Source organism: Fukomys damarensis, unplaced genomic scaffold, assembly GCF_012274545.1.
Source record: "Fukomys damarensis isolate Sample0158 unplaced genomic scaffold, DMR_v1.0_HiC HiC_scaffold_16, whole genome shotgun sequence".
NCBI lineage: Eukaryota > Metazoa > Chordata > Mammalia > Rodentia > Bathyergidae > Fukomys > Fukomys damarensis.
In genome coordinates this window covers 85,327,749-85,352,391 of record NW_022900928.1, presented here as the reverse complement: position 1 = coordinate 85,352,391, position 24,643 = coordinate 85,327,749, and the positions used below count along the sequence as shown (strand labels likewise).

Below are 24,643 nucleotides of genomic sequence, written 5' to 3'. Positions count from 1 at the left end.
AATATTCTTGGTGTTCTTGCTGTATCATGCCCATTGGAAACATCATACAATTTAAGTTGGCTTGTTTAGGAGTACTTAGGCCTGTGATGCAACTGTGAGTCAGAACAGTTTTCTTTTGTTATTTTCAGTATCTCATTTTTAAAATAAAATCATTTAATCTTTGAATTTTTTAAACTTAAAGTTTTGAAGGGTGAAAGAGCCTGAGACTTGAGATGGTAGTTTTTATGCCTGCCTTTTCATTTAATTACATTAGCTTTTATGTGATTTTAATTCTTCTTTTTATATCAGTCCTCTTTGTTGACACTATTGCATTGTGAACATAGGGAACATTTTCAGAAAGAATTTAATGAAAATGGTTCCTTGGTATACAGTTCTTATACAGTTCTGGTGACTGGGTAGTTATATTGCTTGGAGCTTGGAGATTCTTTGTTTTTTTCAAAATCTTCTTGTTGGCATCAGGCTTGGTGTGGGCCATTCTGCAACTTCCTTTCGTAGTGTTCAGAGCTTAAAGTGCTTTTAAAGTGCTTCTCTCCAGGACTTGGTATCACCCACAAGATTTGGGGAAAACAACTGGGCTTTGGGTGCAGAGGACCCATGCTTGGATGATCTGTGCCTTTGAGATGCTGATAATGGTTTCATTTCTGTGAACCTCAGTTTCTGGCCTATTAAGGGATTACTAAGGTTGCCATGAGGAGTCTGTAAATGAAAGTTTCTGGTAGATAGGAGCCATGTGATAATTTGATTTTCTTTTGTAGAATGCTCTGAGGCCCCTGGTTGAAATCTGTGGTCTCATGCTTGGTAGCAGTGGCTGTTTTTGGTCCACTGCTCAGCATGTACTTCAGCATCACCTGAGATAGAGGCTTATTTCCCTTTCACAGGTGAGAGCCAAGTCTCAGAGAGGGCTTGCTGCTAGCCTGGGGCCACACAGCTAAGTTGTAGGGCTAGGCACACAGCTCTTGTTGGATTCTGCATCTCAGGCCTTTTGCTCATCTTTAGAAGAGCTAGTTAGCTATTGTAGTGTAACTTTTTTGTTATTAGCTATTTCTCCAGTAAGGATTGTATTCTGCTGTTTCCTGTAAATAAATAGTGGTAGGATGGGCTCAAAAGATTGCTAATGGGGCCTTCTGTAATAAGGGCGATGAGTAGGCATCATTTTTTTGCTGACGCCTGCCAGTTGGTAGTGTCTGATGGAGCAGGATGCAGAGAAGGGCTTGGGTGATAGGTGAACAACCCTGTTGTGGGTACAGGGCTGGCAGACAGCTGCTCCTTCACCCTTGGGCAGTGCTGCTTTGCCACGTGCTGGAAATACGTCTCTGAACACTTCTTGTGAGTCAAAGGAAGTCAGGCTTTATATTTAAAGCTTTGAGGGGAAACATCAGAGGACTTAGAAATTGAGAGACCTTTCCTATGAAGCAAATCAGCTGCTGCTTATGTGAGTTGTTTTTCCTTATTATATTGTCTGGATTTGATAGGTGAGATTACAAGGGTTGAAGAAATTATTGTTGCTGATAGTGTTGGGAGGCCTACAAATATTCTAAAATTTCAAATGCCTCCCCGAATATTATTTATAAAAGCCTATTTAAAGAATAGTGTTTACCGGGGATTTAGCTCAGTGGTTCTGGTGCCTGCCTCGCAAGTGCAAGGTTCTGAGTTCAATCCCCAGTGCAAAAAAAAAAGTGTTTAATTGAATAGTTCTCATACAGCATTTCTCAGAAAGTTGTTTTTAAGTGCTTAATTTTAAGAGACCTAGAGAAGCCTTGTTAAATAATAATTTTGGTCATAATCAATACATAATCCAAAAAATAAAACTATTCCAGTATTAAGAGAAAAAAGATGTGAAATGTTTACTTAGTGTAAACTTAACTAGTCATCTTCAGCTATTCTTTGTGATTAAACACAGAAAAAGCAGTTAGAATGAGCATGGGTCCCTGGAAAGTCCTTAATAGTTGTAGGTCTTCAGCTTCTGGTTTCCCTAGTCTTTGTAGTTCTTGAATCTCAGTTTTTTTGTTTGCATCTTTGTCACCTTGATTACTACCCCAGCTTACTCACTGATAAAATGAAACTCAGTTCTTCCAGAACTGTTGAAGAGTCTGGGTTGTAATCCATGTGATGTGAGTAGCTCAGTAACTATCGTGCTGTTCTCCTTTATTTTCAGGGAGGAAACAAAGACTTGTTTATAGTGGCTGTTTATAATGTTCTTTATGTTTTACTCTGATGGAAGTAATGAAAATTTTAGGAATTTGGCTGCAAATTAAGTAAATAATCCTTTGTTCTGTGGGCCACACAGAGACAGGGGAGACGGAAAGAACTTCCCACCAGGAAAGCCAGCTGTTCAGTTGTGATTCTCTTTATTTTATTTTTAAAAAGCTGTCAAAATGCTGTATACAGAAGGCCCCAGTCTGTGTGTGCGTGCTTGCTGTAGAGGGTCTGGACTGGATGGATCTATGGTGTTCTTCCCCTGCTGCCCTCTCAGAAGTTGTGCCCAGATTTGGTAGAGAGGGTGGTCAGTGTACACTGGGCTCTCATGGGCTGTAGGGCAAGTTCTTGTGACTTCAATGTGAGAGAAGTTGCAGGATCGGTACAGGAGCTCCTGGGAGCCCTTCACCATATTCGCAGCTATTTCCATCTTGCTGTGTTGGCTTGTCCTTGTCTCTTCTTGTCCTTTCACATACACAAAACTTTTTTTCCCCAAACTCTTTGCAAGTAGGTTGGAGGCACAGTGTATTACCTCAGACCACAGACACTCGTCTTGCAAAGCCACAGTTGCATATTACGAAAATTTGGAAAGTTTCATGTTGATACATCATCATTATTCAAGCCAAGGGCGGTCTAGGCTCATGAGCTACCTTTGTGGTCTCCTTTACTTGGAGGCATTTGGATGACCATTTATTGTTTCTTGCCCTTGATGTTTTTAAAGAGCTGGGACCAATTATTTTGTGGATTGTCCTTTAATTTGGGTTTGTCTTAATGCTTCCTCTTCATGAGTTTCGGGCTTGGCATTTCTGGCCAAATGGCCAATCAAGAGGTCTGTGCAGTGTTGGCAAGATAGTCTCCACTCACTTGGTGAGGTACTGTTTGCTGAGTCTCTCCCTGTGGCTATAGTTTTACTTTTTGCAATTATGGTGGTAGTTTATGGGGGGTGCTTTGTGTGCCTGTTGCCACGTGTTCACTGTTAGCTGCATTGATGTTTTCACAGGGCAGGCATTGCTCCCTCTGCCTCTGTCTGCTGCCTTCTTTCCGGGTGATAACTGTCTCTTTTCCCTCTTTCATTTGTTCATTTTCTTACTGGTGTAATATTCAGTGAACTGTCTTTTTAATTATTTACTTCACTGCTACAGTTGACCCTTACTGGCCATTGAGAGCCACTTCCCACTGGCTTCTGTGTCTTCTGGGAAGTTTCCACCGTTCTTTGAATGCCTGCTTGCTTCCTTTTTAGGGGGTTGTTGGGATGCATCTTGTTCCTCAGTGGAATGTGGTCATCAGGCGTACTATGTCACCTCACTACTGTGACAAAATACCTGAGATAATGAACTCAAAAGAAATGAAAGATTTTTTTCTGGCTCACAGTTGCAAAAGTTTGATCCCTGGTCACTAGGCCCATTCTCTTTGGGCTGTGCTGGCACAGTCCCTCATGGGGCAGGCAGTATATGGCAGAATTTAGAGCGGTTTCAGAGACATTGTAAATATTTAAGAAACTTAAATATTAAGCTAAAAACATCACATTTCACAGTTTCTTCTCTTAAATCTTCTCTTAAAGGAAAAGCAGGTTCAATATTTTCTCAAGTACTACTGAGGATAAGAGTAATAGTTGTTTCTGTGGACATTTAGGTGATACCAGGAGGACAGTAAAACTTGGGGAAAAAAATCAGAAAATGATAATTTATCCTTACAAAATCTTCTAACCACCTTTTTCTGCCAGGATTTATTGTCCTTTCCCCAAATTCCTTGTTTATCTAGTTGTGTTACATATGGCCCGTTTGCTACCTTTTGTTCAACCATGCTGGTTGGTTTGTTGAGCCTTTAGGAGTGTTACTACTCAAGGGAGCCCATACCTGACTTCAGAGTTAACGCCATAGGGCAGTCTGGGGGTGCCTGGGCGTGGACAGGTTTCAGAGCTGAGGACCACTGTAGAAGTCTCACATAGTGTGTTTCTGCTCTGTGCTGCAGGGTCAGAGGGAAAGATACAAAGGGAGTTCTGCAGAGATTTGGGCCAGGGGGTTAGTTTGAGACCAGGGACGGGATAACACAGCGGGGGCCCCTGGGCAGAGGGAGGCACAGGTCCCACCTTGTGGCTCCAGCAGTCTCTAAGGTAGAGTTGCAGAGTCGGCTGGTGGAGTAGCTAGGAAATTCATGCCTAAGTGAGGGGCTAGAGCTAGAAAAGCCACACTGTATAGCCCTGCTGCCTGAGAAGTCATAGCATGTAGGGCCCCTCTCCCCTGCACTTTGGCAGCTCTAGAAATCCTTGGCTTTTCAGACTTAGATTTTTGCTTTCCAAATTGGAGAATTCTGAGGTTATCAGAGCCCTTCAGTTTGTTCCTCCAAAGGCCAGCTAATTTCACATTCTACATATTTTCTCTAAATATACCAAACTAATCTCAGAAAGGCAGGTTGTTAGGAGAACAAGCACTTGAATGATTGTGCCATGTTCTTGCTGTTCTGAACAGTTAAAAATTGTTTGCATGTGCTAAGAGGATCTTTTTCTTTTGTAAAGCCCAGCAGTCACAAGGCCCAGCTCCCCTGGTCTCTTTAACCTTATAGGTTTGATTTGTATTCAGCCTGTATAGACCCATTGCTAGAAGTGGATAGAGGCAGTAAGTAAGGTTTCAGTTCATGTTTGGTGTGTTTGCCTTTACATAAGGATAATTTTTTGCAGAGAATAAATGAACACTGTAAATGAGAAATGTTGCCTCCCCTCCTATCACATTGCAGCAATTTAATTAGGAAGTTGACCTAGGAACCTGAAAAGGAATGTTAGTTTCTTTACCTTCTCTGCTTTGATCCAGTTTTCTTCAGAGAAATAGAGGAATCTTAGATGTATTTATTTATATTTAGAAACCTCATATAGCTTGCATATCATTTATTGTGTTGATTCTGAATGAGCTTCACAAAGATCACAGGGATAGGACCTGCATTGTGGCAGTTAATAGAAACCTGTGCTGTGAGGGCTGTGGCCAAGCGATCAGCAGCACTGCAGGTGACAGTGAAGTGTGGCCTTATCAGAGGGAGAATTCATAAGAGGCTGCCCTGGGACACCACACCACTGTCCTTCTGTGTGTCCTGACAATGTTATCTGTCCTCTCAGTGCGGAGTATCAAATGTCTGTCATGAGTACAGAAATTAATTTAATGTCACCTGAAGACATGCAATTAATCTTTTAGAGGTTTTCATAATACCTTTACAGAAAGAGTTGCCAGTTTGGCGGATTTGGATTTTGGGGTTTAGAAGAAGATAAGGAAAATTAATTTTTCATCAGGGTTAATACAAGCTAGCAGGGCCACAAAGGCTGAGGAAAATGGTTGGGGAATTTGTCAAGTGTTGTCACTCCAGAATAATGCTGCTTAACGTCTGATAGGTATAATCAAGGGTTGAGATTTCTATGGAGAGGGATTAATCAATTTGCTCGCTAGTGAATGCAAGTCAGTGATATCACTTCTTAATGGGGTTTAAGAATGAAAATAAGATTTGATCTGTCAAATTGCAAGAAGGCCTGACAGTATCAGTAGGCATTTGCTATCAATATATTTAAAGCATTTGTTATAAATAAATTTGTCTGCTAATGTTGGTGGGTACAAACGTCATTTTTTATAATGATTAAGATGATAAAAAGTATTCTCTAAGCTTACTTAATTCAGGTAGTGCCTCTAGGATATTTTTTAAACAACACTGAGACATTTTTATTGTATTCATTAAAAAGATAGTCATTTTTGTAAAACCCAACAATATTTAGACTTAAAGTGGGCCCAATTTGTGCTCAGGCAGGCCCAGCTTCTCTTCCCCTCATTTGCTCTGGAGAAAGTTGGAGATAATTAAAATGGTACCCAATACTGCTGTGTAAAGAGTTTAAAAGTACACTGTACAGCCCTAGAGAAACTGACTCTCCAAGCATTCTCATTTTTCATGACCATAGCATAATGTGTCATTCATTCACTCACCATCACTGATTTGCTTACATCTAAAGAACAGATTTCTTAAATTTCTAATTTCAATCAGTCACATTTTAAAATTTGCATAGCCAGTTTGCATAATTGTAGGCCCTCTTTCAATGCTGTAACTATAAGTCTACTCAGTGATGGCTAACCTTTTAGAATTTCCAATGATACAAACAGCCCACTGAGGCACCCTTGCTGTAGTTTTGCCACCACTGGTCTAGGTTATAGAAGATCTGTCAGTAATGGATAGATTTAGCTTGGCTTAGTTTTTATTGTATGTGTCTTTATTATTATTATTATTATTATTATTATTATTATTATTATATATTATTAGTATGTGTCTTTGCATCATTGTGGCTATAAAAATATGTTCCTGGTTTCAACCTAGTAATGGATAGATTGATCATTTCCTAATGTTATTGTAGAAATTTAAAATTTCCCCCTAGAATTAGCTTTTTATTTTGCTAAATTGAAAGAATATTCATTCTCTTAATTGAAAATTTTTTCAATTTTTCTTACAAAATGAAATTATTTGTATTCAGTCTGTGGCTGCATAGCCTGATCTTGTGAAAATTTCAAAGCACAGCATTTTAGTAGCTTAATTGGAATGATTTAATTGAATGATACCTCATTCCTTTTGTTTTAGTTCTTGCTGAAGGTAGTTACAAAGCACATTACTGTCAGTTCCTCCCAGAACATGGTCCTCCTTAGAACCAGGGAGGTTATCTGGCACTTGTGTGTGACCAAAGGCCTCAGCTTGTCCGTTGCAAAGTGAAGATGACACTCCTTAGCTCACAGAGAGGACTGGAGGAAAACAATGTTCCTGGCAAATTTCCTGTCATTTGCACAGGCATTGACAAGTAGAATATGTTGAATGATGCCATCGCTCCTGATGATTTTTGAGATCCCAGGAGAACCTGGAAACCTCTGTTATGAAGGCTTAATATGTTATTTGTAGTGGTAGGGGGTGTGACCTTGTCTTGAACGTAGGTGTGTTACCTTTCTCTCTTGTTGCTGAGACAAAATACCCGACACCCAAAGTTAGAAGGGAAGGGGTTTCTTTGGCTTCTGTTTATAGAGGCTTCAGTCCGTAATCAGCTGGCTGGCTCCAAGGCAGGGATGAGAGACAGACATGGCAGAGCAGAAACAACATGGCTCACACAAGGAAGAAAAGGTAACAAGAGTAATTAATTCATCTTTTGCCCCTTTTATTCAGACTACTGGGATTAGGGTGGTGCCAAACTAATTGCTCACATGTAGTGGTTTAGTAATCACATGCCCTTAATCCCAGCATCACATTCCAGATTCAGCTACCTCTGAAAAAGAAAGTCCTACCTCATCCACATGAGGCTTGGGGTGGGGGTGGGGGGGCAATTTAACACAAACCATAGCATTAGGCAGTTCCAGAACTTAGCCAGGGCTACCCACCAACCAAGGCCTCTGTCAAGGGAGACCCCTGGAAAGCCTGAGGTGTGCACAGTCAGCTACTGCTGATACCCATGGAGAGGTCTCCTTCTCCTCACTGTGCAAGCAGGTGTCTCACCTAAGACATCAGGGCCTGTTCTGAGTGCCAGATTTTTCAAATTCTGTTTCTTAGAAAGATGTATGGTTCTCTGTGGTTATATATGTGCTTGAAATTTTTCATGCTAAGTAGTTTTTAAATTTAAAAATATAATCACATATCCTAATAGCCAGTGACCATTTTCTTTTGGGGGAAGAGATGACTCCCAGTAAGACCAACACATTTAGGTAGTTGCAGTACATGTCATAGTCACAGAATGTTGAGGGGACTCACCTGGGTGAGTCACCCACAGCCCCAGGGCCCTTCTTTCATATACTATGGTATGTTAGTTAATTTGAGGTGTTCAGCCAGCCTTCACTTCTGGGGAGAATCTTGGTCATGGAGTGTGATCTCTTTTCTGAGTTGCTGGATTAAGTGCTAATACTTTATTAAGGTGGTTTTGTTTGTTTTTGTGTATGTTTGGGAAGGTTGCTCTTTTTTATTTTTTAGTGTAATTCTATTTGTGATGCCAAAAGTCCTTTGTGTTCATTCACCACATAATACAGATATATTTGGTCTTTAGAGAGCCTCTATATATGATGCCTCATTGTTTTTTTAAGATATTTAATACTGTGTTTTAAAAAACAACTTCGATGTTTAGCTTTAATTTCAGTTTAACACTTGGTTTTAATAAATGAATAATAGCTTCAGAAAAGCTTACTTAGGTATGTGTATTAGTTTCCTATGGCTGCTATAATGAATTACCACAAACTTGATAAGATCTGGACCCCGGGCTGAAATCAAGGTGTTGGCCAGCCATGCTAACTCTGAAGGCTCTGGGGTAGTCTTTACCTTCTTTCTCCCAGCATCTTGTGGCTGCCAGCTTTCCTTGGCTTGTGGCCGCGTCACTCCAGTCTGTGGCCCCTTTGCCTTTTCCATTTTGTATCTACCAAATCGATCAGTCTCAGTCTCCCCAATCCCTTTATTTTTATTTTTAATAGTACATGTTTGTAGTACACAAAGTTTACAGCCATCTTGGGGAGTGTGTACATGTACATAATACAACTTATTTTATTTAAATCCTCTTTCCTCTCACCTCCCTTCTTTTAAATCCCCTTGTCCTATTTTCATTCTTGTTGATAATATGTTTATGACATAATGTTTAGTATATGTGCTGCCAAAGCACAGTGACATAATGTTTAATATTCATTGAAGTTAGTAAGTTCCTGTGCATAGCATATCTTTATTTTGCTTATTTCCCCTTGCCTCCGCTACAGTCTCCTGGGCTCCTTACCATTTGCAAGAGCTTTATCTCCATGTTTCTTTCTTTTATTGTGCTCTTTGTTTATACTTTGCTGTGCTCAAATGAGAGATACTATAGGTTATTTAAGCTTGGGTGTCTGATTTATTTCATTCAACATTATATTTTCCAGGTGAGTCCATTTTCCTACAAATGTCATGGATTTGTCCTTCTTTATAGCAGAGTAGTACTGTATTCCATTATGTATAAATACCACATTTTCTTTATCCAATCATCAGGCTGCTTCCAGGATTTAGCTATTAATGAATTGTGCTGCTATAAACATTGGAATGCATGTATTGCTGTAGTGTGATGTCTTTAGCTCTTTTGGGACGATACCTAGACAAAGAAATAGCCGGGTCATATGGAATTTCTAATTTTAGTATTTTGAGAAATCCCCATACTGATTTTCATAATGGTTGTATTAGTTTACATTCCCACTGACAATGTAGGAGGGAAGGGTCCCTTTTTCACCACAGCCACGCTAGCATTTGTTATTTTTTGATTTCTTGCTGATGGCCATTCTTTCTGGCATCAGATGGAATCTTAATTGTTTTACCATTGTTTTTTTTGTTTTGTTTTGTTTTGGTACCGTGGATTGAACTCGGGTCCTTACACTTGCAAGGCAGGCCACCGAACCGCTGAGCTAAATCCCCGGCCCTGTTTTACCATTGTTTTTTTTGTTTTGTTTTGTTTTGGTACCGTGGATTGAACTCGGGTCCTTACACTTGCAAGGCAGGCCACCGAACCGCTGAGCTAAATCCCCGGCCCTGTTTTACCATTGTTTTAATTTGTATTTCTCTAATTAGGCCAAAGATGCTGAACATTTTCATATATTTGTTGGCCATTTGTACTTCTTCCTTTAAGAAATGTATATTAATTTCACTTGCCCATTTCTTGACTAGGTCTTTTATTTTAGGTGGCCTGATTTTTTAGTTCGTATATTCTAGGTATTAGTCTTCTGTCTGAGGAATAGCTGGCAAAACTTTTTCTCATTGTGTAGGTTGTCTCCACTCTACTAATTGATTCCTTTGCTGTGCAGCTTTTTAATTTGATGTAATCCCATTTATTGATTCTTGCTGTTACTTCTCAGGCAGTTGTGGTTCTGTTTAGAAATTCCTTCTGCACAAAGGAGCGAGATACTGTCATCAGCATCTTGATAGCCAGCCCATTCTTGTGGGAACTACATCAATCTCTTTCATGAAGGTGAAGCTTCTGTGACCCAAACAGCCCTTGTAGACCTTCCTGCCTCTCAGGACTGCTATATCGCCAACTCAGTGTCAGCATGGGGTTTGGTGGGGACAAACCACAGCCAGGTAGCTGGAAGGGACCTGGATAGGTGGACCTCTTCTGAGCTAGTTTACTAAGTTCCCATCCATTACTGGCATGGCTGAGTGGCCAGATGTGCTCTTTCTGTCAGGGGTGGGGGTGTAGTGGGCCTCAAGTGCAGTCTTACTTTTCAAGTTGCAATATCCATTTCTGTTGAGATCCCGTAATTTAGCAGGGCAGGATTCTTATTGTCAGATCTTTCTGCCCCCACCCCCATCCCTGTTTCAGCAGGGCACTGCAGTTGAATCCTGGAAGTAGCTGACAGGCACGCCCTGGGGCAGTCTGCACAGCTGGCATTGTATGCTTCCCCCTCCCATCTCTTTGGGGTGTGCAACACCTGCTCTCAGCACTTAACAGCTCTGTATAGATGGCACAGGTGCTAGTATTTATTATACACTACTCCAAGACAGCACATGTCCAGCAGAGTTGGGCTGCTCCCATTTGGAGCAGGGTGAAGTAGGAGTCACAGTTAGAACTGCTCTCTTGGTTGTAAGCATGCTGTTGATGTGTAGAAAGTATTTTTAAAATCAAGCAGTATGTCATTGAGTTAAGTAGCATTTATTTTCTTTTTAGCACTGGGGATTGAACCCACGGCCTTTACATTGAGCTAAACCCCAGCCCCTTTTTATTTCCTATCTTGAGACATTATTTTGCTAAGTTGCTCATGTTGGGTTTGAACTTGTGATTCCCTTGCCTCAGCCTCCCAGAGTGCTGCATCAGCATGCCCAGCAGCACTTGCAGTATTTTAATCACAGATCTTAAATGGAAGCAGTAATTAAAGCTGATTTCACAAATTTTAAATTTCAAAAACATTGTTAAACCCTAATCACTGCCTGGTGAGAAATCCCTGCACTGGCTGTCGTAGAGCAGTGGGCTTGGCTTCGCTTATGTACAAGGGCTGTGCCCTGCAGCCTGTCCAGGACGCGGGCTCCCAGGCTGAAGGAGTGTGGGGCCAGCCCTGAACCCTGTGCTGCCTGTTGGTTTCAGCAGGGAGGAGAGAGTGACGGCTTTTTCCACCTCGAGGGCCAGCCCCAGCGGCTTCCTCAGCCTCCAGAAGTGAGACAGCAGCCTGCCCGCAAGGTGACGCTGACCAAGGGGGTCCCTCAGCAGCCCCAGCACAGCCCTGTGGGGCCCCACGTGCACTCAGCTGTTCCTCCAGGGATCAAAAGCATCCAAGGCATTCACCAGGCCAAGAAGGTACTGCCTGCCCCCTGCTTGCCCAGACATGGGCAGCCTGCTTCACAGGAAGTGTCCCACTGGTTAAGCACAGTTTCTCTGATTTGTGCTTCCTGGCACTTGTTAGTACTTATATTGGCCAGTGAGCCATCTTTTCCTTAGTCTTGGCTTGGAAAAATACTGACATTTTCATCAAAGTTTTTTCCTTGCCTAGTACACTCCAGCCAGTTGCACACATCACAGAGCTGAGCTATTGCTGGTGCCTCTGAACAGCGAGCTGCACAGCATCTGAACCTTCCCTCTCTCCACTGATCTTCTGGGGATACCCACTACAGAGCCAGAGTTCTGTCTTCAGGTTTCCTGGTCACCACCCCAGTTCCATGAGGGGAAACTGAAGGCTGTGATGGTAGAGTAACCTGAGAAAGTGATAGAGCTGTAGTCCTGGCCCTGAAACTTCCCTTGGCCACTGGGTTGAAGGACATCTCCCCATCTAAGCTCAGTCTGGTGGCAGGAAGCCTGGTGTCTGCTGGAGCCTGTTCTGTGCAGGATGCCCATTTGGTCCCACTACATGTGCGGCAGTGCCAGGGTGCCCTCCTTTGGCTTCTAGGCAGAGGCAGCTTATAGTTCTTGAGGATGGGCAACAGCAAGGTCCCTCTTAGAGCAGCAGCCAGCATGACTGATCTGAGGGCAAGTGAGGCTGGACAGAGGGGCAGGGTGGCACCTGCCGTGACTGCTTCCTTAAGGCCTGTGGTTTGTAGGTACACCATATTGAGGTTCCTTTGTGTGTGCTACCTTGGACAGGCAGCAGTAAACCTCCAGTCACATTGTCCTGTCAGGCGCTATCCCTTGCTCCATGACCAAAAAGACCAGAAAAAATGCACAGTCTGTATGTGGTTTGCATAGATACAAAGCTCCTTTGTCCTCATAATGGAGGAGGATGATGTTTCTTACTTGAGCTCTCAGGAGGAGTTTATGTAGTGATCTGTATAGAGACCTGTCCTATAAATAAGCATACTTCAGTGTATTAATATAACTTTACATTATTGGATCAAAAGAACATTTACTACTGGTTTGCAGTCTTGTCACTTGGGGCTTGTGATGAGTGTCTCACTGTGGCCCTGGAATGTCCTGAGTGAGCACTCTGTAGGAGTAGACATCACCTTCTGCAGAGTGCCAAGGAACGTGACTTTTTCCTAGCTTCCTCTGCATCATGACCATTGCACCCTGGGGTAATTCTGTTCTCACTCTGGCTTGTTTTCTTCCTTTTCCTGTGAGGAGTGGGAGGCTGCTGTTTTTACTCCTGTCTGGTCATGCTCTGGGGCATCTGGGAATCCTAGTGCTGGTCATTTCCACTCGAAGTCGGTATAGTCTCTGTAATTTCCTAAGCAGGAGAGAATGCTGGAAAGACCTCTTCAAGACAGTCTGAGCAGTGCTTCTGAATCTCAGATGGCTTAGAAAAGAACGGGATGCTTTCTGGGCCCTGCCAGTGATTGGAGGGTCATGCTTGGGGTTGAGAATGGTACCTAGTTCTGGTTGGGTGTGTGTTTAAATCTCAGCAAATGATCATAATATAATATGTAGCTGGGCTGCAGCCCTGCTGCAGAACCTGCTTTTGAGTTTGGGAGACTTTTGAGTTTGGTATAGACTTTGTTCAGATGAATTGGGTCCCTGAAGCTGCACCTTCTTGGAACTGCCGGGTAGATTCAGCACTGCTTGGTTGGTCCCCACTGAAACAGTGGGAAAAGTGTGCACTCTGGGCAGTCAGGTTGGGGTCCACTGTCTTCCCCATTACTTGCTCCAAGTTTATGGCTCCCTACCCCAGGGTGCTTCATCATAAACAGTGGCAGCACACAGAGTGCACCGATTGCCTGTGTGGCCCCAGGAGACTCAGGTGTGTTGTCACTTCCCTCCTGGTCCTCGCCTAGTCTTGCTGGGCTTTCCTATCTCAGTGAGCAGTAACCATCCTTGGGCAGAGGCTAGACAACTACAGAGAATCTGTAGCTCACTGTGTCTTAACGGATGTTGAGTGATTTGCTCCTTTGATATCTTAGTAGCTAGGAGGTAGCCCACACTCGCACATGAGAATGCATTTCTTTTGTTGTTCCAGCCCATCATGCATGGACGAGGCCGAGGAGTGGCAGGTCCCATGGGCCGGGGGCGCCTAATGCCCAACAAGCAGAACCTACGTGTGGTGGAGTGCAAACCACAACCCTGCGTTGTGTCTGTGGAGGGGCTGTCCTCGTCCACCACTGACGTCCAACTGAAGAGCCTGCTGATGTCAGTGGGACCCATCCAGGTGGGTGGCCTGGCCGTAGCCTGGCATCTCTTCTCTTGGGTCCCATATGGAAGCCCTGTCTTGGTGCCCACAGTGTGGTTGGGTTGTTTTAAAGTTAACAGTTGAGAGATGTTATCTGCTGTGCACACTGATTCCTGAGCTTCTGCCTTACACCTGAAATGTTCAGGTTCTCAGTTAAAGTTTTAAGAAATAAGGATTCCAATAGAATAAATTATCCTTTGAAATCCTCAGATTATCCTATAGTTCACACATGCATTTTTTGTTCTATCAGATCAATTGTTTTTTAAAAATTTTAAGTATTTAACCTTGTCTTATATCTTGAAATAATTGCATAAATTATTACCTGTGGAACACTGTTTAGATTTTATAGATAATGACGGTAGCTTAGCCTGTTTGCATCTTTAAATTTTAAAATTGGCTAATTCTGATGTTTAGAAGTCTCTCCTGTGGTGGCTGCCAAGGAAATGAGTAAATATGAAATAAACAATACCACATTCTCTATTCACCAAGCTCTGCAGGTGCCCCTTGAAGTGAGTGCCTGGCCCCTGTCCTGTTTCTAGCCCTCCTGCACATAGGGCTGTTCACTGCCTTCATCACATATTGTCATCAAGCTAGAGCTATGTCTGAAGACAGAGCTCTTCAGAAACATACCTAGTAGAGGTATTAGATTTCTGAACAGCAGAAAATTTTTTTTAGCCTCTAATCTCTTGCTTTCTGAGTGAATCTAGGGGCATTCTCAGGCAGGGGCTGGTACAAGTAACTAATTTATAATCTGTTTCAGATCTCAGACTAAATGAGAGTCCTAAAAATGAGGATGAGATGAAGATGAAAGCTTTCAAATGTCTGTTACATAGGTATAAATTGTTGCCACCTTTGTTACGGATTTTACTTGTATTTAGCATTAAAAAGAACCAAAACCTCTTTCACTTTTAGGAGCAGTTCTCCTAGTTGTATCTTAGGAATACTTTGTTATTTGTCAGAACCATAAAGGCTGTGCTCACTAGGTGTTTCTAGGCAGCTGGTCATCATTCAGATTTATGTGCAGGAACAGAGTTGACGAGATTTTTAAGTGCCTTAAAATGTGGTTCATGTACTTGGAAACTCAAAGCAAGTACAGTTGACAGTTGTGCGTAGCATAATGGTTTACCTGAGTCCAGACCAGGGACACACCTTTTTGTGGGCCAGTGAGTGACAGACAGCACTGGTTGCATATGTGACCTGCCAATTTTACAGTGTGGCCTCCTCATAGCGGTCTTGGACATTTTCTTGAATATTCTGGAATCTGAACAGCAAGAACTATTTGCTTCTCATAGTGCTGAGTAAGGCTCACAGCCTGCATAGTGAAAATGACCTTGGAGCTGGGAAACCACCTAACCTTTTAAGTTGAATTTTGAAATTTTTTATGATCTCTTGGCTGGCTTTTGTTCTTCCATTTGTCTCTTTTTTTCCTATCTGGAAAGAATTAAAAATCATTGTATCACAAAGTTTGATTGGAGCCACTTAAAATCCCCGCAGAGGCAACATTGCAGTTGGCCATAGTGACTTGCTTAATTAGAGAGCATTTCCTGTGCCCCTCAGTCACTATGAATGCCAGAGGTGCAGGCCCCAGGATCAGTTCTGCACTCCAGAAGGCCATTCCTCCTGTCCTGCAGACAGGCTCCCACTAGCCTTAGGCCTGTGGGGTAGTCTTAAAGAAACTTTTAATAACTGTACTGTTATCCCTAAAATGTACCAATAAACTCAATTATAAGCTGAAAAAAAAAAAGAAACTTTTAAGCATGGCATTTTCAAAGTGCTACATTTCCTTATTTATTTAGGTACTGGGGATCGAACTTAGGACCTTGCACTTGCGAGGCAGGTGGCAGCACTCCTATAAAAAGAAAAAAACTGAGTTGGGAATTTAGCTCAGTGGTTCCACCTGCCTTGCAAGCGCAAGGTCCTGAGTTTGATCCCTGGTACCAAAAAGAAAAAAAAATTAATACAACAAGCTTTTTCCAGCACTTGATGGCTAAAGAAATAATTTAAAGAGTATGTCAGCAACTGAGTGGTTTAAATGCACGCTTTAGAAAGACAGTGCTGACTGACCAGGGTTTCAGCCTCTGCCTACCTGGTTCCAGGAAGAAAATGTCTGTGCTCTGGAGTATGGTGCCACCTAGTGTTCACTCGATGGCATGTAATATAGTTGACAGGGACCTCTGTGCTTTTGGCCTTTTCACCATTAGAAATTCCTGGTAACTTCATATTAACTATGCCCTGTAAACCTGTGGAATCTGAGATTTTCCTCAGTGTATCAGTGTTATGGCAGTCATTGCTGCTCTCAGATCAGTGTTTTACTTCCTTTCACTACTGTCAGAAGGTGCTTTAGAGTAAGAATGACAGGAGTGTGTAGAAATGGCATGAGCAGAAGATAGAAGCATCACAAATGTGCTCATGCATTCCAGAGTCAGCTGAGAGGTATTGCTGCACAGACACTGCAGAGTGCAGCTGGAAAGTGTAGTGAGAATGAGAGGCTTTGTCATGAGGCACGAGGCTGTGATCTAGATCCTGGCTTTGCAGTGTCTTGGCAGTGGAGCTTTTAGTCAGAGAACTTCACCTCTGTGAGCCAAGTATGCTCAGTCTATAACATTGAAGTAACTCACAGGTGCCCATTTGTAGGGTAAATGTGATGGGATGTGCATGAGACCCTCAGTTCACACAGTGGCAAACCAGGGAGTGACTGCTGCCTGTAGGCCAGGAGTCCTCTCACTTCTCAGATTTTCTCTGGTGTGGGAGTGCATTGTTGTCTTTGTGGTTGTGATGGTGTTGCATTACTAGGGTTTAAATCAACATAATTGGGCATCGATTGATTGATTCATTGATTGGCTGACAAAGTCTCAATTACCCAGGTGCATCTCAAACTTGCAGTCCTCCTGCCTCACCCTCCCAGAGTGCAGAATTACAGTCTTGTGTACTGTTCTTCAGGAAGGTTAGTGAGAGATCCTGTTAAAAATTAGTTTGAGAGCCGGGCGTGGTGGCGCATGCCTGTAATCCCAGCACTCAGGAGGCTGAGGCAGGAGGATCGCTGTGAGTTCGAGACCAGCCTGGGCTACATAGTGAGTTCCAGGTCAGTCTGAACTACATAGTGAGACCCTGTCTCAAAAGACAAAACAAAACCAAAAAGTTACCTCTAGGGAAGATGTGAGAAGAGGAGTCCTGTGCTGATCTCGGGGAAGGTCTGGGTGGTGAATATGGCCAGGGGATGGCAGGTCTAAATACAGGCTTGGAGGACAGAACTTCTGCTCATGGGACTGATGGGAAAAGCACTGTTTGGGAGTAGATTGTCTTGCTAGGTGAGCAAAATTGCCAAGTATATAGAAGGTGGAGGTCAGTTCTGTGCTCCACACGGCCTGGCCCTCAGTTCTGTGTTGTAGCTCAGAGTATATGAGCATTTACATTTTACATTACATAGTGGCAGGTGAACTGTTTCTGTTCTCTTCCTCCAGAGCCTGCAGATGCTTCCCCAGCAACGGAAAGCCATTGCGAAGTTCAAGGAACCAGCGCATGCACTAGCGTTTCAGCAGAAATTCCATAGGTAGCCCTCAGTCCTGAAAGTGTGGCTGGAAGGAGGAAGTCTCTATCCTGGGCTTGAGCGGGGGGTTCCACCTACTGCGGGCTGCACCAGTGACACAGCAGAGCACCAGCAGTCCTCTTGTTGCATGAGGAGTGCTCTCTTGTGTTTGTATGTCGATCTTAGGTATAAATCTGCACTTCTTGTTTTCTTATTTTTCTCTTTTTGTGGTGCTAGAGATTGCACACAGGATGCAAATGCTCCACCACTGAGCCTCACCCCTACCCCAACTTCTATTTTTTGTAGAAGAGATGTTATTTCTGACCTACTGTTCTACTTCACTTTCTTGCGTTGGTAAATTAATTATCGCTGTCCAGAGTTGGTTTTGATTGTCTCTTTAACTTTCCACAGGCACATGATAGATTTGTCCCACATAAATGTGGCCCTGATTGTGGAGTGAGGTCTAACGGGAGAGTCTCGCTTCATCTGCACACATGAATTTCAAGGAAGCTGCCGCTGGCAAGGACCCCAGGAGCACAGCCTCTCCGGTCCACAGCCTGTAACTCTTATTCAGGCGCCAGCCAGCGCCTGGACTGCGTAGAGCTGGGTGACGGGACATGGCGAGCAAGATGGGTGTTGGGTTGCTTTGCATTCCATTGCCCATAAGAACTCCGTTCTCATTTCCCTTTGTTTCCAAGTGCTCACGATGCATGTAGACCCTGTTCTCTATGATCCTACTGTTTGATTGATCAGTGATTCAGTCAGGAGGAAACATTATGCTGCAGGTTCTGAATATTTTTCACAGCAAAGAATATTTGATAATGGTTGCACTTATCTTCAGTGCAGGCTAGAAAGGAGTGTCTCCACTGAGCTTCACCAGAATTATCTTGTCAGCCCTCAAAGGCTCTGGTGAAAATATAGTTAAAATTTGGGTGATTATCGATTGACAGTGCATAGCCTGGAAAGCCAGGTGTAAGTGGGGGTTGGGATGGTGCCGTTGGAAGTGGCCATTCTGCTTCTTGTAGATATCTCCAAAGTGCTCACCACGTGTTCCTGATTCCCTGGAGAACTCTCACTTGTCTGTGCTCTCCCAGGCAGGCACAGCCCCTGGGGGGTCTTGTGTCCTGCCCTGTGAAGTGAGGCACTGGTGAGGGGTAGTTAGACCGGCTTCGGTTTTCTTCTTTTTAAACGCAGCCCCAGGTGATGTTTGTATCACTGGCTTAGTGACATGAACTATCATTGATTTGATTACCTTTTGCTTTGAAGGCCTTTTTATAGGGACCTCACCATCCTTTAGGGACCCGAGAGCTTTCTTGTGGCTCACTGTTCTCCACACCTATGTTGAGGATGACTGTCTCACAGACACGTAGCTTTGGTAGGTTCTGAGGGGAGACTCGCTCTGTGGAAATCCCTACTGGGCACACACTGGAAAGTGCCTTACTTTGTTTCCACCTGGGTGTTTCACTAATACAGTGAGTCCAGAGTGGGCCTGAGCTGTATGACCAGGCATGCCAGGGCACACTCAGACTTTTTAGCTATATGTTTTACCTGTGATTTCATGTCACATTATTAGTAGAATTGATGGGGCATAGAAGCTAGTTGTCACCACCTCTGGTTAAGCCATCTTGAGCCTCTGCTCTCCAGAGTGCCCCACAGTAGCTAAGGAGCAGGAGGGTACTGGTAGCCTCTGGTTTTAACGGGTGCAGTTTTATATTATGCTTGCAAATTAAGTTACCAATATTAAGAACTGGAAAGTAATATTCAGGCCCTGTAAGTATTTGTGTAGCCCTGATTCTGAGTTGACATCATAGGCCTAGGTGGGACACTGGGAAGTGCAGGTGCTTGTGTGGATTCTGGGAAACTGTGGCCCTCAGAGGATGTCCTAGCAGACCCTGCCCTGCGGTCTTGCCTCTGTTCCAGAAGCCACTGCCCAGCCTAGGCAAAGCTGTCATTGCCCACTCTTGTCTAGTTAGGTACAGGTTTGTGCATACAGGTGAAAGTGCAGTCTGCATGGCCTAGTCCTCAGAGTTGCATTGAACCAGTGAGTTTGGTAGCCTGTAAGCTCTAGTTCAGAGGGATCCCAACCACTTAGGATCTTGTGGGTCATAGGAAGCTTCATTTTATCGGCCAGGACTTAGTATAAAATAAAATGAGTTTAACAGTTTTTTTTTTTAAACCACTTTCACAAATAGTCTTGAGTGCTGTGCTTTTGAAATGCAGATCTGCACCTCATTTCTGGAAATCAGCAGGCGCTGAAGCATGGAAGTTAGTGTTGAGAGAATAAGTCCTTCTGGGTAACATTGTTCAAGCGAGGCTTCAGGGCCCCTCCAAGGTCTGACTTTGGCTTTGGCTGAGGGTGGTGTGAGTTCCAGGAGCATGTGTGTGTGTCCGCATCCATAGCCATCTGCATATGCGGGCAAGTGTTCTCTTCCTTCATTAGTGGAGGCGGAGGTGGCAGGGCTGTACACAGGGCCGGGTAGGGCACTTGAGCGCAGGTGCAGTCCAGCTTCTCAGTGTTCATGCCCTGGAGCAGCTCAGCACTGGGCAGGCCAATGCTGCAGGCTTAGTATCCATGGAGGAAACGCAGAAAAGGAAAGAAGCAGAATTAGAGAGAAATGTTACTTCATTCTCAGGTGCACTTCTGGTGGGGAAGTCAGACCCCACATGCACCTGAGCCCTGGGGAAGATCTGCTGCAACCATTATCTTTGTTCTTTATCATGCATTTAAGGTGAGGGGCAGGGCGTTAGCACTCTGTGTACATATGGACCTTTTAAAATGAATCTTTTAAAATGACATGTTATTGGAAATGCCATCTACGTGACAACTTAGCTATTTGTTAGTTCTTTTGTGCTGTCTTACCAGTTTGATGGAGACACTTCCATAATTGTTTATGTGTTTGTGTGTATATTCGATTTTTATAAAGATGGTAGTAAGTCATTTTATCCTCATCTGTGTATTATTTGTTCACAAATTCAAGAAGCATTAAGGCAGTAAATGTGAGTAGATCTCAGGAGGTGAATCGGCAGGTGATTATGTGTAGTCAAGTAACCTCTCCTCTTTTTGCATTGTTTACTTTGTCTGTAATGTAAGTTCTCTCAGCTGCTGACCTGAACATAGCTTTGCATTACCCTTGGCCTGGCCACATTTGTTAAATTTTATACTGATACTCTTCTCTAGGGTAAATCTCAACTCTTCTTTCCAAAAGAAATGTGGCAGTAGCCTGGTGTCCTGGACAGGCAGCTTCCTGTATAGGCCCTGCAACCACACCTCAGCCTTGCTGGGAGGAGAGGGGATGGGGTGGGAGAGGGTGGTGCTTTAGCCATCAGCATCTTACATCCCTAACATGCTGTGTAACGGTCCTCCATGAATGGCTGCCTAAGTTCCCTTCAGGAGCTTTGCTGAGTTGTGACAGCGTAGATCCTGTGCCCAGCCTACTGCCTGGTGCTGCAGACAGAGGCTCTGCTGCTCAGGGAAGCTGGTGAGGAGCTAGAGGGGAGGGTGGGAGGAGAGTGAGGGACAATGGCCAGGAGAGGGGCTCCCTCCACTGGGACAGGGGACACAGGTTAGGTGAAGGGGCCTTTCTCCAAGGACTGGGGTTAAGTCTTTCCCTTTTTTCTTTTGGCTTTGGTTTTTTTCTGTTTGTTTTTACCTGTTACTTCTCTTTGGTTTTATCGGGAAGGTAAACTCACCTCATAGACATTGGACAGACGCTAGTTATACAAGTCCCAGTGACTTGATTACACGAGCCCATGGAGGTCTGTGTAGCGGCTGGGGTATTGCTCTTGGTCATCCTCGATCTCTCTGTGGTGGCTTTCCCTGTCCTCTTGCTGGAGACAAAATGCCCAGGTATCAAGAAGCACAAATGTGAGGCCCATCCTGGTTGGCTCTGGGCTTCACTGCATTGCTACTGCCCTTCATAGGAATCCCTGTTTATTTTCTTCCCTTCCTACCTGTAGGGCTCCGTCCTTCACACAGCCGCTGTTAGATGCATCAGTCCAAATCCCCTTCAGGAGCTTGCAGCCACTCTCTGCCTTGTCTACGTAGAATGGGAGGCAGAACATGGGGATATCTTTTGAGACTATGCAGGAGTTGTTCTAAAAGGGAAGGGCCCAAGAGAGGAGTCGGGCTCCCTCCCACAAAGGTAGCTGTCAGAGTTTAGGTCAGCTACAGGAAACTTTCCATACTCTGTGTTTAGTGAGCATCTCAGGTGGTGTTTTCAGCTGTAAATTCTGTAAATAAAGTATTACTTTGATATTTTTAACTATGAATGCTACAAAGGCATTTAGCCTTGATATAATATTAAATCCCAAGGATTTTGTGTAAGGTTTTTTTGCAACCTGTTTAGTTCTTGTCATTGAAAATGCATAACTTCTTAGGTACATGAGCCCTTGGTTTTGTGTACCAGAGTGAAAGCTGATTCATATTGGATCCCCAGGTATGCCTCCTCGTGGCACCCAGGTTACATACTCATTGTGACCTGCCTTTTCTAGAGACTGTCGTACATACCTTAATTCTCCCTATAGTGTTTTGTAGGAAATTTTTTAAGCAAGATGGGCAGATGGAATAGGTGCTTGTAGTGAGAAGTTTCTAAACTACTTATTTTTTCCTTTTTCTTCTTACAATCTAAAACATAGAGATCTTTGTGTTCTCCTTGGTTTCATTTTACTAATTTTAAAAAGGTTTGAGAAAATGCAGGTCCTTTAGAAAGAAGCATCCTATAGTTTTTTATTTGCCATTTCCCACATATTGGACAAGCAGACAGGTACTGGGTTAATCTGTACCTTGAAAGATTAGTATGCTCCATAAAAGTGTCCTCTTGACTTTCTACATGCTTTTCTCCTAAACTAATTTTTATTTTAAGGGAAGAAATAGTGGGAGCTGATTTTAAAGGACTACTTGAAACTTTTTCATTCTGTGCTATTTGGTTAGCATATAAAATATTTTTAAATAACATTTACACACACACACAGTAACGCTGTCAGCTGAGGAACAAAATAACCACCTATTTTTATAACTCTGCTTTGCTTTTCACAGGCGTGGGATCCAGAATGCTTTTCCTCTGTGAGGATTTTAACTCCTAGGCTTTAATCCCACCGTTTAATTTGCAGGTGCAGCAGTGACAAAGTGCAAAGTCTGACCTCTTTCCTTTTTGAGCTGGTTCTCAGCTTGTTGGCTGTCTGTTTTCTTTTGGCTGCTGTTGTTGTCTTGGATTGCACCTTCTTGGGGAGTGGGTGCCTCCTTTGCCTTCTATTCCTCTTTCCTGGTGGACCCATCCCCTTCTTTACACTGGACGCTCCTTTCCCACCCAAGGTGCTGCCACTCCCTGCTTTCCCTGCCTCTTCCTCACCCCTGTCCTGTCTTCAGTCCAACATTCAGGACTCCACTCTGGCTGAGCGGAATGTTTTGAATGTCTCTGCACAGTGTCCACAACTTGCTTTCTCTAACCCTTTGCTTTGACAGGTCTCCATTCATGATTTATTCCTCCAGGTCTTTGATTGGAGAGAATAACATTTTGATTCTGTTATTTTGCAGTTTGGCTCTCTTGTAGGAGTGTGGGGCGACCCAAAGATGCCAGCATCCTGCAGCTGTGGTTGGCCGTGCATTAATCACCCCTTCTCTGTTTTTGTCCCTCTGCCTTCGCAGGGCCTGGGGCGTGGGTCAGTGTAGTGGTAGTGCGCCTCTGGTTCTGCTTGGAAGCAGTGGCCATGTGGCCATGTCACTGCCCTTGCTGACTGGCCCTTCTAATGCAGTGTGCACCTTGTGGCTGCACCTGATGCAGCTCGGAGGTGCGGCGTGGAGCTCTGTTTGTTGGGAGTGCACTGACTGGAAACCAAGGGATGGCTGACTTGCTCTCTTCTGGGTTTGATTGGCTTCCTGTTTTCTGCCACTTACACTCTTCTGCCTCTGTGGGAATGATGTTGCTATGTTTTACCCCACTTCCCCTTTGCATAAACCCCTGTGGGAACTTTCCAAGGACTATATGTGAAGAATAGTAGTGGCATAGGTGAAAAGACAATGTATTGTGTGTATCATTTGTGTTTTGATTTCATCCTGAAAGATGTTGTTTGCACTGTATTGTATCTTGCAAGGTATGTCAATAAAGTCTCAGTGTCCCCTCTGACTCTGTGACTCTCATTTTATCTCAGGTCCATCCATACCACAGGGCCCCTTCATGCACTGCTGCCCCCATCTGCCCTTGAGGTGCAGCCCAAGGCTTTGGCCCAGATATCTGATGAGTGGACCCACACAAGATCCAGGGAACAGTTTATCCAGTCCACGCACCACGTGACTGGGAACTGACCACACAAGGCTAAAGTATGTTCTGTTTTGTTGGGGACAGTGGAGCTAGAGTCTCTTAAGTTTTTTAAAGCATTTACAAATATCTGTTACTATTTCAACACTAGTAAAAAAGACTGATAATGGAGAAAATCAGTCGTGCGTACTACACCCTGCTGCCTGCCGCACTTGATTTCTGTTCTGTGCAAGTCTTATTTAAGAAGCTGTAGCCACAGTGTCCATGTTCTGTTGAATACCTCATAAGCCTTTTTCATGTTGCTCTACCTTGCTCATAGTTTATGGCTTAATTTGAAAATAATTGAAAGGTACACCAGCTCTGCGTCCACAAAACTTTAAGGAAGCATCCAAGGAATAAACCCTGATGTGCGAGCTCTGTGCCAGAGCTGGGACTCTACCACATAGTGTTGCTTGTGCTTAGTGGCGTTCTTCCCTCTGTCCCTGGACTTCTGTGAGAGATGTTCAGCTTACATGACCCAAGCCCTCCATTGCCCTTTTGTGACAGTGCCTAGGCCAGGGGCAGTGGGCAGGACACGACAACTCTTTTGCTGACCCAGCCCATGTTGAGCATCTGCAGAGCCAAAGAGAATGATGGGTAAGTGCCCACCTTGTGCATCTCACAGGGTTGGCTCTGCAAGTGGTACCTGTGTCATGGCTGGGACCCAGTGCACCCTTAAAGGCAGGAGGGCGAGGCACAGCTCCCCTCAGTGCAGTAGCATTTCCATTCCAGTGATGTAACAAAGGTGCAAGGATGAGCAATGTGCCATCTTCCATCAAGGAGCCCCATGGCACAAGACACTGGGGGTCCAGAGGAAGACAGTGCATCAGGGTCTGCCATGCTCACAAGATACCTGACTATTTCCACCTTATCTTCCAGTCGGGGGATAGCAACTTCACTGTCTGAAGAATTTTACATTATTTTATTCTAGTAAAGAGCAGACACTTTAGATTCTTAAGTAAAAATACTTAATAAAATAATTATGATTTTTAGAGAAAAATTAGTAAAATAGACCAACCACTAGTTAAGAAAAAGCACAAAACACACCAAGG

At 43.8% G+C, this 24,643-nt stretch overlaps 1 protein-coding gene across 1 annotated transcript in view; it reads left to right on the top strand.

Moving 5' to 3' along the window:
- Positions 1-22,256, top strand: part of Rbm33 (RNA binding motif protein 33) — a 99,365-nt gene extending 77,109 nt beyond the window's left edge. Inside the window, exons 19-22 of the mRNA XM_033763958.1 lie at positions 11,267-11,476; positions 13,563-13,751; positions 17,234-17,322; positions 17,710-22,256. Of these exons, the coding sequence (XP_033619849.1) occupies positions 11,267-11,476; positions 13,563-13,751; positions 17,234-17,322; positions 17,710-17,758 (537 nt within the window). The 3' untranslated portion in view covers positions 17,759-22,256. The remainder of the gene's footprint in view (positions 1-11,266; positions 11,477-13,562; positions 13,752-17,233; positions 17,323-17,709) is intronic.
- Positions 22,257-24,643: the final 2,387 nt, after the last annotated feature.